Source organism: Halichoerus grypus, chromosome 2 (genome assembly GCF_964656455.1).
Source record: "Halichoerus grypus chromosome 2, mHalGry1.hap1.1, whole genome shotgun sequence".
Classification (NCBI taxonomy): Eukaryota; Metazoa; Chordata; class Mammalia; order Carnivora; family Phocidae; genus Halichoerus; species Halichoerus grypus.
In genome coordinates this window covers 91,886,888-91,899,425 of record NC_135713.1, presented here as the reverse complement: position 1 = coordinate 91,899,425, position 12,538 = coordinate 91,886,888, and the positions used below count along the sequence as shown (strand labels likewise).

The 12,538-nt window shown below is 36.7% G+C and overlaps 1 protein-coding gene and 1 non-coding gene across 7 annotated transcripts in view; both read left to right on the top strand.

Annotated features, from left to right (window-relative positions):
- MSH3 (mutS homolog 3) overlaps positions 1-12,538 on the top strand; it is a 236,554-nt gene that overhangs the window by 205,944 nt on the left and 18,072 nt on the right. For all 6 annotated transcript variants that reach the window (XR_013445733.1, XM_078067114.1, XM_078067112.1 and 3 more), the window contains one exon: positions 11,625-11,811. Coding sequence is in view for 5 of the 6 variants with exons in the window: in XM_078067114.1 (XP_077923240.1) it covers positions 11,625-11,811 (187 nt within the window). In the remaining variant the exon portion in view is untranslated. The remainder of the gene's footprint in view (positions 1-11,624; positions 11,812-12,538) is intronic.
- On the top strand, positions 622-760 carry LOC118519931 (U4 spliceosomal RNA). Its single transcript, XR_013446105.1, has one exon. It is a non-coding gene; the product is annotated as a U4 spliceosomal RNA (small nuclear RNA).

Sequence of the window (12,538 nt, the reverse complement as noted above, 5' to 3'; positions counted from 1 at the left end):
AAGGTTGGGAAAGAACATTTGCTCTTGTTAATTATTTTCCTTTGAAATTCTTGGGACGTTCCACAGAGTGGACTAGTGGATGTGTTAGAGAATAGTTTGCCCAGTCAGCACATCCTGGGTTCCCTTTGATAGGAAAATGCCCACGTCCTTCATAAGTGGCCTGCATGTGTTTGTAGATGTTTCCAGTGAACATGGTTTCATGAGAGCCAACACAAGTTTGGCATTTTCCTGGATTGCTGTCTTGATTCTCAGCAACGTTTCCATTGAAATTGAAAGATTGCTAACAGTATTTTTTGCTTGGTTGTATATGCAGTTCAGTGTTACAGCTTTTATAAATTAATTTTAAATACTGTAGTGTGATCTGATTGCAACTGTTAGTAGAAACAATTATATGAAAGAAAGAAACTTTTTTCTTGCCTTTAATAATAATTTTATTGCTGCTAATAAAGTGTTTTCAGTGTTGCTGGAAGAAAGCTGCTTATTTAACCTGGTAATTACCTTCTTTTTCCATTGTCTTAAAGTAATGATACAATAAAGTGTTCTTAAATGTATCATTTGTGATTTTTAAAAATAACATGTAATGCTTGTTCACTGTGCAAAATTTAAAAATAGAAGAGCTCAAGCTTTGCGCAGTGGCACTATCGTAGCCAATGAGGTTTATTCGAGGCGCGATTATTGCTAATTGAAAAATAGAAGAGCTCAAAAAAAGGAAGAAATTTAAATCACCTGTAATTCTACTACCTGGAAATCATTGTTTAGGTATTTGGCTTTTCAGGCTCTTTTTAAAATGCATACAATGTAGTGGTAAATCATGGGTGACTTCATTCCATTTCTGGGTTAATGTTTATGTTTAATTAAATGCAACAGATTTTTTTTTTTAATGCCTTTTAAGTACTCTCCTGTATCTATGCATCTTGTAGTAATTGGTATCCTTTTGCGGCTTTTTCTTTTCTTGGACTGTAATTTTTAAATTTTTCTTTCTTATGCCACCCTTCCCAAAAGTTAGAGTACATTGTTATTTAGGAGATTATTTTCCTTGTGTACATTTACATAATATTCAAAAAATCAGAAGCTTAGACATGTATACTCTACAGAATTCTGTTAACTTTTTAACAAAGTGAAGTAAATAGGAAAACATCTTCAATTTCAAAAAGAAGGCAAAATAAGCTAATATAAAAGTCCTCCTCCTATACAGAGCACTTAGAGGACAAATAAGGCATTCCACTTACATGAGGAAGCTAGAATAGTAAAATTCATAGGGACAGAAAATAGAATAGAGGTTACAAATGGGCTGGCGGGAAGGAGAGAATATGGAGTTTGTTTTTTAATGAGTACAGAATTTCTTTTCTGGGATGATGAAAAGATCTGGTAATGGATCGTGGCGATGGCTGCTCAACATTTGAATGTGCTTATTCATGCCACTGAATTGTATACCTGAAAAATGTTAAGTGGTGAATTTTATTTATATATATTTTTACCACAAGTTTTGAAGCACTCAGATATGTCCAAAAATCCTAATGCAATACAATAATTACTGCGTCTATTCAGTAATTTTGATATTTGAGCTCTAGTATTGATCATTCAATATGAAAAATCATTTTTTTGTTAATTGCAGTACTTCTCCCTCATGCTAGCATGTAAGTCCCAGAAATTGTGATTTGAGGGGACAGAGGCCTACCCTGTTAGCTACAATTGAAAAATATCTAGAATGTTATCTTAAAATAATCAAGATCTCATAAAAACAAACTCTTGTTCAAATTTTCATGTAAGTGTTCTTTATTTTAGAAACTGATTTTAAAAACTATTAATTTCTTTTTTCCATTAATGCTTTATTAAGCTTTGTTGACCTATATAAGGGTTATAGGCGAGGAGGGAGTAGGGGATTAGAAAGATTAGTCAACTGCCACTCCTAAAAATATCAGAGTGATTTTTTTTTTTCTTAATCACATAACTGTAACCTGTCTACTCAGAGCAAACTAACTCTAAGATGAAACCTAAAGAATGCATTTTTTTATTACTTTTGAATATAAATACTGACAGAATAATAATCACATGTGTTCTAGAATTCCTTAAATCTCTAACATATTTTGACACTTGAAAAACTTCAGAATCATTGTCCAGTATTGTGTCTTGTAAAGTGCTTGTTGAAGTAATAAAAAGTTATAAAAATTTTAATTAATTTATAATGTCTTCAAAAACTTATTTTTGGTGCTTTACTTGGGATATGTACAATATAGCAGGATAATAAGAGAGTAGAATGGTATCTAAAGACCCTGGAATAAAGAGAAAATAAGGAGAGAAATGTAAGATAGTAAGGATAGAAAAATAAGAAAGTAAGAGTTGCTATTTGTTATTATAAGATGTTATTCAGTTATTAGTAATCAAGGTGAAAAGGAAAATGTGTTCAGTTATAAAATTCTGTGTCCATCAGAATCATTATACTGCTGAAATTTATTGGAAAAATAAACTATATTTCTTAAGGGAAGTTAGCAGAAAATATTTTTATCAGTCAGCATTTCGCAGAGTCAGAAGCATACGCTTCCCTAGTTGCCTCAGTGACTGGATAACAAGCTGGCCTTTCTTCAGGTCAGCTGGGCAGCACTGTTCCTTTCTCATCATGTGCTGTGGAAAAATAGAATTGTAATAGAAAATGTGTTGCCTGCTAAGGCAATGGCTTTCAAACTGTTGTACACGGTGTTTAGAGTCCCCCAGAGCCCCCTCTGGATGAAGAAAGGGGACCTAATAATGCTATGTCGTGACCAAATCAGCATGCCTTTTATTTAATCTGTAGTGAGTTTCTCTGCGAAATTTCATTTGATCAAGGGATTTAAGAGCTAAAAAGATATGCGGTTGATATTGCACTGGCCTAATGGCAGAGTTAGGACCATTGTATAATAAAAGTACATCTAAGATCCCCTGAAATTTGGTCTGCTGTCCTTAAGGGCAGAAACCCAGTAATACCATGAGGCACGTTGGGGTAATTCAGCTGCAAGCTGGGAACCTGAAGGCCTGTGTATTTTTTTTCTTCTCTGCCACGAATTCACCGTGTCACCTTGGGAAAGTGACTTGATGTTTGAAGTGTTTTCCCACATCTGTAAAATGAGAGTATAAAATGATTACTACCAAGTTGGCCAGCAATAAGACTTTTTTTTGACTCTCTTGGCTTGCTAATGGGAAATTCTTTGCTATCATACAGGTTCTAACCTATCAAAGTGGAAGGAACCATTGGAGAAAGAAGTGACCCAGTTCTCTGTAGGGAATGTGAACATAGAAAGAAAAAAAAAACCAGGGGAAGGGAAAATAAGTCTGCCTAGGGCAATCATCTTTTGGTGTCTGTAGCTCATTTGTGCAGACAGATCCCGTAGGACAGATTCAGTGAGAGCAGCAAGGGCTTTGGATAAAAGGTGACTGAGAGGGGTGCCTGGGTGGCACAGTGAGTTAAGCGTCTGACTCCAGATTTTGGCTCAGGTCATGATCTCACAGTCATGGAATCCATCCCACGTTGGGCTCCTGTGCTCAGCGTGGAGTCTGAGGTGACTGAGAGGCTATCAGGGCTTTGGTGCTAAGATCGTTAGAGAACAGTTGGTGGTCATCAGTGAGAAAATCTAAGAAGGTCAGAATGGAGAATGGGCGATGTGTTAGTCTTGTCAGGAAGGCCTTGAAGACATTAGCAAGGGTAGTTTGGATAAGCAGAAAGTAAATAGCATTTTTAAAAATTATACTTCATCAGCATGAGTTTGACTTTATCACTAAAAATTTAGCATAGGAAAAGCGTTTTTACATTAAGTAGGTTATCGTGAAAAGTGAAAATTGGAATTACTCTTTTAAATGCAGTGTCTTTAAACTGAGTGGAAAATACAGGTGAATACTGTTGAGATTGCATGCTAGTTTTAAATTACCGGGTACCGTATTATTGCAATAAGCTTCCCATGAAAATATTAAACATTAATTTTTATATCCATTAAAAACTAAAGTTTCTCTCATGTTCCTTAGATTTATACATTGTAATTTTAGAATAAACTCAGCAGCAGTGTACGGGATAACCCTAATTTATAGGGAAGCACAAAAGAGAACATAAGTTTAAATCTTCTCACTCCTTGCAACTTTTGCCACAAATGATCAGTCAGTCCTCTGTTACCTTTAAGTTTGGACATTCACATTGTTGTTTACTCTTGACTCATTTGGGTTGGGTTTGAGAAGGAGAAGAGATTGGAGAGAGGTTTAGGGACAGAGACTCAGAAGGCCTTGTGAATCATGCTAGGAATTTAGGATTTTATTTTCCAGGTTTTAGGAAACCCTTGTAAGTTTGTTTTGTTTTGTTTTGTTTAAATTATAAATATTAACTTATTTATGTCTCATAACCATCCTAAGAAGTAGAAAAGCAGGCACTATTATTGTCACTGTTTACAGATGGGGAAACAAACACAGCACACTGGGACTCGTACACTTAACCATCGTGTCCTGCTGCCTCTTGGATAGGATTCAGTCTGTATGTATATGCAGCAGTCGTCAGTGATTAAACTCAATAATTAGTAGTAAGATTAGAAAAAAGTACATCTAAACTTTTAAATTCATTCATGCAATATCAACTGTTAACTGGCATTGCAGAAAAAGCTGTTGTCTAGTTTGAGACACCTTCTTATTTTTCTTTTATTATAGATCTCAAAAAAATTTTTTTATTGTGGTAAGAATAGTTAACAGGAAATCTACCCTCTTAGCAAGTTTTTAAGTGTACAATGCATTTTTGTTGACTACAGGAACAGTGTTGTGTAGCAGATCTCTAGCACTTACTCAAGTTGCATAATCGAAACTGTATGCCTGTTGATTTGCAATTCCCATTCTCTCCCCACCCCAAAATCAGCCCTTGGCAGCCACCATTCTACTCTCTGTTTCTATGAGTTCATTTATTTTATTTTATTTTAAGATTTTTTTAAAATTTATTTGAGAAGAGAGCACGAGAAGGGGCAGGGTTAGAGGGAGAAGCAGACTCCCTGCCGAGCAGGGAGCCCGATGTGGGGCTCGATCCCAGGACCCCAGGATCATGACCTGAGCTGAAAGCAGCTGCTTAACTGACTGAGCCACCCAGGTGCCCCAAGTTTGTTTATTTTAGAGAACTCACATAAGTGGAGTCAGGCAGTATTTGTCTTTCTGTGACTGACTTACTATACTTATTTCAATGTGACTCAGTTGATTTTAAAATAGGAGTCTGCTGGTAAGGTGAAAAATAGAATAGCTGTTAGAGAAAGTGAAGATAGAAAAGTTAGGTTATCGGAATAACTCGGATCAAAGAACATAAATTAGTGAAACGTCAGTGGGATTGAAAGGAGAGTATTAAGGACTGGGTATTGTAGATTAAGAGGGCTAGAAGAATCCAAAGAGAACACCAAATTCTCATTTTTCATACTTACAGAGTGAAGGTACTGAATTAGTTTTCTGTGTTGTGTAACAAATTGTCACAAATTCAGCAGCTAAAAGAAACAGCATATTATTTCAGAGTTTCTGTGGTTTATGAGTCCAGGCATGGTTTAGGTGGGTCCTGAGCAGAGTTCTCATCTGGAAGCTGAACTGGGGATGGATCCAGTTACAAGCTCATTCAGGTTGTTGGCAGAATCCATCACCTTGAGATAATAGGACTGAGCTCCCTGCTTTCCTGCTGGCTGTTGGCTAGGGACTGTTCTCAGCTCCTAGATACCACTCCCAGATCCTTTTCACATGGTCCTCTCACGGTATGGCAGCATGCTTCTTCAAAGCCAGCTGGGGAGAAAGTCTGTAGTGTCAGTCTGTAGCAAGACATGGTCTCACATAACATCAGATGACCTTGGGAGTAAAATCCATCACTTTGGCTGTATGCTGTTGGTTGAAAGCAAGTCACAGGTCCCACCCACACTCAGGGGAGGTGGAATGGTACAAGGGGGTGAACACCAGAATGCAGAGTTCATTGGGGTCACTTTATTGTGTGTCTACCACACATACTTCCAGCCTTTTACAGCATGTACAGCAAGGAGATCAGAGTGTACGTTCTGGCATCAGACGGACCTGGGTTTGAATCCTGACTCCATGACTGACTAGCCTTTTGGTCACTAAACCTGTTTCCTCAGCTGCAAATGAGGATAAAGTTTTATCTCATGTGGTGTCGGGAATCAGTGAAATAATGCAGGTGTAACACTCAGGTGGGTGCCCAGAACACAGTAAAATGCTCACTCTTTCTCACGTGTGTTATCACATTTGAGCTTCAGCCACTATGAGGAATAACTAATTGAAAAGTTAAGTTTCAATTAAAGGATTTGCCCAAGTTAAATAAGTTGATATTGATATTCAGGATGTGAAACTTAATCTAGTGGACTTTTTGCTATGCCAGTATGAGCATAAATGAACACATTCGTGAAAACCATGGGACTTGAGAAGAGGATGGGCCCGTAGAGGTTTACTATTCCAACCGCCCCATTGCACAGATGAGGAAGCTAGGACCACACAGGAAAGTTACCTAACTTGACTAAGATGACACGGTACTTAGTGGCCAAGCCAGGACTAGAGTGCTGGTCTCTTCCCTCAAGTTATTACTTTTCTACCATATTTAGCTACATTACATAATTTATAAATTGCACGACTTTTTAAAAGTTTTCACTCCATCTTCTAGGCCAGAACTTCCTTTTTCAATGTGACAGCTAATTTTTTAATGCCAAGAGATAGATATATAGAGAGTTCAAGTTCAAGGCCTAAGGCCTAAAATAAGAATTCACCTATTTCTAGTGACTAAAACTCAGCCTTTCTGAACATCTCCATTGTATAAAATGTGACTGGCTTCTTTAAATGTAAACTTAAATTACCGACTTTTATGTATACATTTATCTATAATTATTGACTCTATATTTTATTTTGAACTGATTCCTAAAGGTACCTCAATGATGGTAATGAAATGAACATTTAAAAAGCGTGGAATCTTGGGCGCCTGGGTGGCTCAGTTGGTTAAGCGACTGCCTTCGGCTCAGGTCATGATCCTGGAGTCCCTGGATCGAGTCCCGCATCGGGCTCCCTGCTCAGCAAGGAGCCTGCTTCTCCCTCTGACCCTCCCCCCTCTCATGTGCTCTCTCTCTCTCATTCTCTCTGTCTCAAATAAATAAATAAAAAATCTTTTAAAAAAAAAAAAAAAAAAAAAAGCGTGGAATCTTGTTAGCAGCCATGTTAGGCCACTGTTGCCTACAATGTCTTAATCCCTGGAGTTAGGAAAGAAGACATTATTTAATATTCTTTTATCATTCTCCATCCTTGTACCAGACGTTTTGCTAGGTGTTTGGAGGAAGAGAAAGGGTCACCAAATGACCAGTAATTCTCCCACCCTGAGACAATAACTCTAAACATGTTGATAACCTTCTATATTTTTTTCTGCACAGGTAGTTTTTAATAAAAACGACGTAACATTTTTTTAAAAACGATGATTACAGAAGCAATGCCTGTCACAATAGGAGGGAACTCAAACAGTACAGGGGGCACACAATTGAAAACTGAAAGGCTCCCCCCAACCCCCCAGGCCCTCTGGCACCGAACCCTAGCGCTTTGCACTCAAAGCAATCGCTTCGAGGGGTCCCACCTTTGTTCTGCTGGTAGTTAACCTTACGTCTGTAAAATATTCCTCACTCTAATTTTAGATGGATTTACTTTAGACAGTAGCTGTTGAACTAGCTACAAATACAAAGAAATCATTTATCATTCCATGAGCTTTCCTAATTTTAAAACTGTTCTTACCTTTACCTTTCCAAAAGCTCTCAACATCTGTCCTGCTGTAATTATCTCATTCTTTTTCATAGGCTAGTTTACAAATGGAAGGACCCAATAATCAGCATTTATGTTATTAGGATTTGTGTATATGTTACATCCACATTCACTTGAAAGCTTAAAAAGTATGTAATCCTTAAGGTGTTAGACTGTCAGAGGAGCCCCTCCTAAGCATCCCAGTCTAAAATTCTCATTTCTTTCTAGCTTTTTTGCTTCTCTTATTCCCTGTATCTCGTGTTTTCCTCTCGAATGCTCTTTTCCCTTTTTGGTCTCTCTCTGTCTTTGAGCAGTTTATTCATGAGGACTCACGGTGGCAAATTTTCTGAGTTCTTGAAAGTCTAAAATAAGCTTTATTTTGTCTTCCTATCTGTTTTGCAAGTTTAAATGAATATAAACTCCCAGATTTTAAATGTAAAGGAATTGCTCCCTTATCTTCTAGTTTGGCATTGATTATAGATAAGCAGTTTGATGGCATCTTATTCTCATCCTTTTGTTAGGAATGTTTTTTTCTCTCTCCGAAGTGTTGAGTTTTAAAAAAATTTCTATCATTTCTAAAATTTTACCTGTATGTTTCTAGGTGTAAGTCTCTTGTCATTTTGTGGAAGCTTTCCATTTGAAGATGCATGTCTTATTTCAGTGTAGCAGTAATTTCTTCTATGATACGACTATCTGTCTGCCTTCTGCACTTCCTATTGGGTGGGTTTTAAACCCTCAGGAACTGGCTGTGTTAAAATTATTTGTGTGTATTTTTCATTTCTTGATCTGTTTACTGGGCTCAGAGATTTCTTTGAATTTATCTTTCAGATTAAAATCTTGGTCCTCCACAGGATCTAATTTTAATCCCTCCTATACAGTGAATTTTTTCAGTCATCATATTTTTAATTTACAAGAGTTTTTGTTCTCCAGCTGTTCCTTTTTTTGGCAGGCTGTTTTATTTTAAGACTGCAGTGTTCTTAATCTCTCTGAGGACACCAAATAGAGGTTTTGTTTGTTTTAATTCTGTTTAGTGAATTATATTTTTATTCATTTCCTCTGTGGTCGTTGTTTTGTTGGTTGTTCTCAGTTCTTCTCTTTCCTCCTGTAAGTTTTCCTCAGCTCTCCTCAGACTTTTCTTTAATTTTGGATGCTGTCCAAGTATCTCAATGGAACACTACCTCAGGTGTTCTTAGCACTGGCATGTGCTTCCTCAGCAATCGGGCAGGCCTCTTGTCCTAGCAGATCCCTCCACTAAATCTAGACACTTTCTGGTGACCTAGTGTTTTCACATAAGGTATGTTGTGACCATTTTCCAATGTCGTAAATTCAAACATGCCAGTTCTACTGGTTGCAGAGTTTTCCATCATAGTATTATTGCTCTCTCTCTCTCTTTTTTTTAGGCATTTGATTTTTCCAGTTTTTCACTGGACAACATTAAGGAATATATTTGTACATGCATTTTTCGTACCTCTGCGATAATTTCCATAGTGTTAATTTCTAGAGTAAAATTTATGGGTTATGAAAGACTTCTGACAGACATCACTAAATTGCATTTTGGGAGACTGTAACAACTCTCAGTCTCACATAAGAATACCCTTTTCCCTACACTCGACAGTGGTAGATGTCATCATTCTTTTTCATCTCTTTGCTAATTGATATATATAAAGCAGCATTTTATTCCTGTTTGAACTTGCATAATATATGAATATTTTCATGAGTTTTTGGGTGTGTGAATTGATTCTTCCTGTCCTTTTCCTGTCTCTGTTGGAATGTTCACCATTTTGTTTTGCTTTATGAGAATATTTGTTTTAGGAATATTAACCCTTTTTTATACATGTTGCAACTATTTGTGTCAGTTTGTGGTTTGCCTTTAACTTTTTCCTATGTGTTTTTTGCTGTACACATGTTTTGGTGCTAAGTTTATAAAGCCACCCATCTGCCTATCCAGAGATTAAATTTCATTTATACCTCTTGGTATGTTTATGGTTTCTTTTTTTACATTAAGCTTTTAAATCCATATAATTTTATTTTGGAATATGGTTTGAGTAGGGGCACATCTGTTTTGTTTTGTTTTGTTTTCAAGATAACCAACTAGCTGGCATGTTTTTTGTGGATTGATCATTCATCCTTTCCTCCCTTACTGATTAGAAATCTCTCCCTTGTCATATACTAAATGTTTTATATATGTATGTGTGTATCTGCCTAAAAATATCTTCCCAAGAGCATCCTACAGTTCATGAAATTCCTAGCCAGACCGCTGTGTTACCCTACTATTTCTAGAAAACACTTAAGTATAATACTTAGACTATTGTATTAAAATCTTATTTAGTGCTTGCTTATTATTCTAATTCTTGAGAATCAAAGACGCTTCCCCCCCAACATTTGCCTTATCAGAGCACTTTGTTATCAGCTAAAGATTCATTCTTTTTTGTCAGCTTGCAACCTGTAGGGAGTAAAAGCAACCATGTTTAATGGGGGTCAAACATTAGAATTCTAGAGAATTCAGAATGGTTTCAGAGATAGGAAAGTTTAACCTTTGTGGTGGGGAGAAATATTATTAAACACTGGAAATTGATATAAATAATAGTATTTGAACTTTAAGGAAGTAACCAGAATGCTCATAAGTTAACAACATTTCAGAAATTATGTTTTAAAGTTATTGATTTTAAAGTGGATAAAATTAAAGCACTTTCTTTAATAATCCCATCTATGGTAGAGTTATCCTAGACGGAGTTACATACAGTTTCTAAATGACACTGATTCCTGGAGCAGTTCTCCTAAGGGTCTACCAATCTGTGGGAAAAACAGTGTACTCCATCTTCCCTGCCCAGTACAAGGCTCCAGCCCGGGGATGGTTAAGGCTGGATTTCACCATGAGTTTCTCCAGAAAGAAAAGGTACATTATGCTGCTGTAGGTCACAGGTGAACTATTAGAGCAAAATTACATCGATATGTAGGTATTTTGCTAAGAAAATAGTTAACCAGAACTCACAAAGCTGGTTAGCGGGTCGAAAACCTGAATTCTAAGTTTTGATATTAACTGCATGACCTTGAGTGAGTATTGCTTAATGATTCTCCCACACACACACTTTTTTTTTTTTTCCAGAATCCTTTTGGACTAAATAGACATTTCCCCAAATACGTTCTGTAGACCGTTATTGCCACAAGGTGCTCTGGGAGTTTTAGGGGTCCACAGTTAAGTGAGTTAGAGAAATGCTGTATAGTAGATCTTCTCTAGAAAATACATAATGTGTAGTATAATATTAAAGGATCATGGAAATCTTACAGGAAAGAAACCGTTACATCTTTTGCACCCATTTCTTGACATCTCTTAAGAACTGTGTTCCATGAAGTCCACTTTAGGAACCTGTTTTAGGTGTCTGAGATTACTAAACATTTATGATCCTAGTAAAAATTTTAGCTTATTTAAATAAATTATTTCAACATGATGCTATAATTTGTAATACACTGTGGAATCTTCTTTAGGAAATACTAGAAAAAAAACCCCTTTAATTCTATAATTTTCTAGTACTTATGGATTTTTTTAAACACAGAGAGGCAGTATTTTCCCTTGGGAATACCAAAACTTTGGTTTGGAATGATTGCTCAGAAGGTAGGGTCAGAGGTTTCCCTACTTTTTGGAAGCTCTGTTCAATACCTGAGACTCTATCCACAATGTTTCTACAGGTTGCAGTTTGACGTTAGGCACTCTTTTATATCCAACACATGTTTATTTTTGTTTAATATGATTTCAGCTATTATTGGCATAAAGTGTATAGACCCTCAGGGATCCTTTATTGTTCATAAAGTAATACTTGGCTTCCTAATAATAAAATTCAGAGGAAAAAATCAAGGTGTCTTCATCTTATTTGTAGGATGGGTGCTGCAGATAATATATATAAAGGACAGAGTACCTTTATGGAAGAGCTGACTGACACAGCAGAAATAATAAAACAAGCAACATCCCAGTCCTTGGTTATCTTGGATGAATTGGGAAGAGGGACAAGCACCCATGATGGAATCGCCATTGCTTATGCTACACTCGAGCATTTTATTAGAGATGTGAGTATCCTACACACCTTTTTGTATGTGAATGGTGCATAGTATACAAATTATTTTTCTGGCCTCAGCTTCTAAATGTTCAAAATTATCTTTAATATTATAAGTGACCCTACACCTGCAATTGACCATTAAAACACTATACATTGAACTTAGATGGATTGGCCCTACATCATGTCTGTAATTTGTTGATGTGTCTTCTTTGCTTTTGCTGAAGCAAAATAAGCCTGGTCAGTAGGATAAAGGCCTCTCTGGTAATATTTCCCCCCGAGAACTGTTTCTTATTTTCCTTGGCAAACTCTAAATCAAAAGCAGGGACACCCCCCCACCCAACGTGCAACCAGTCCTTAAGGAAAGAACAAAAAGGAGATAGAGCCATTTTTACCTATGAAATCCTTTTTTCAGCAATATCCTACAGGACCTTGATAGTCGGCCTTTAATCTCATGTCTTTGTGTCTTTCTGTTTCACTCTTTTAATGCATATCTGTTTTTTCCAGATTGCAGTTCTGAGCATCTCGTTGTGAAGTTTTGTTTGTGTTAAACGCTCCATCCCTGTCCATCAAACTCTCCCCTTTATTAATGCTCTCTCTCTTTGTTCATTCTGGTCTCTCCCCTCTGTCTCTCCTTCTTGGCACCTGCCCTGAACCTTGTTGGTTCTTTGGTTTTTCTTTCTGTATTTTGTTCTCCACTTTTTAAACTCTTTCCTTTGTGTCTTTCCTCCATTTTCATT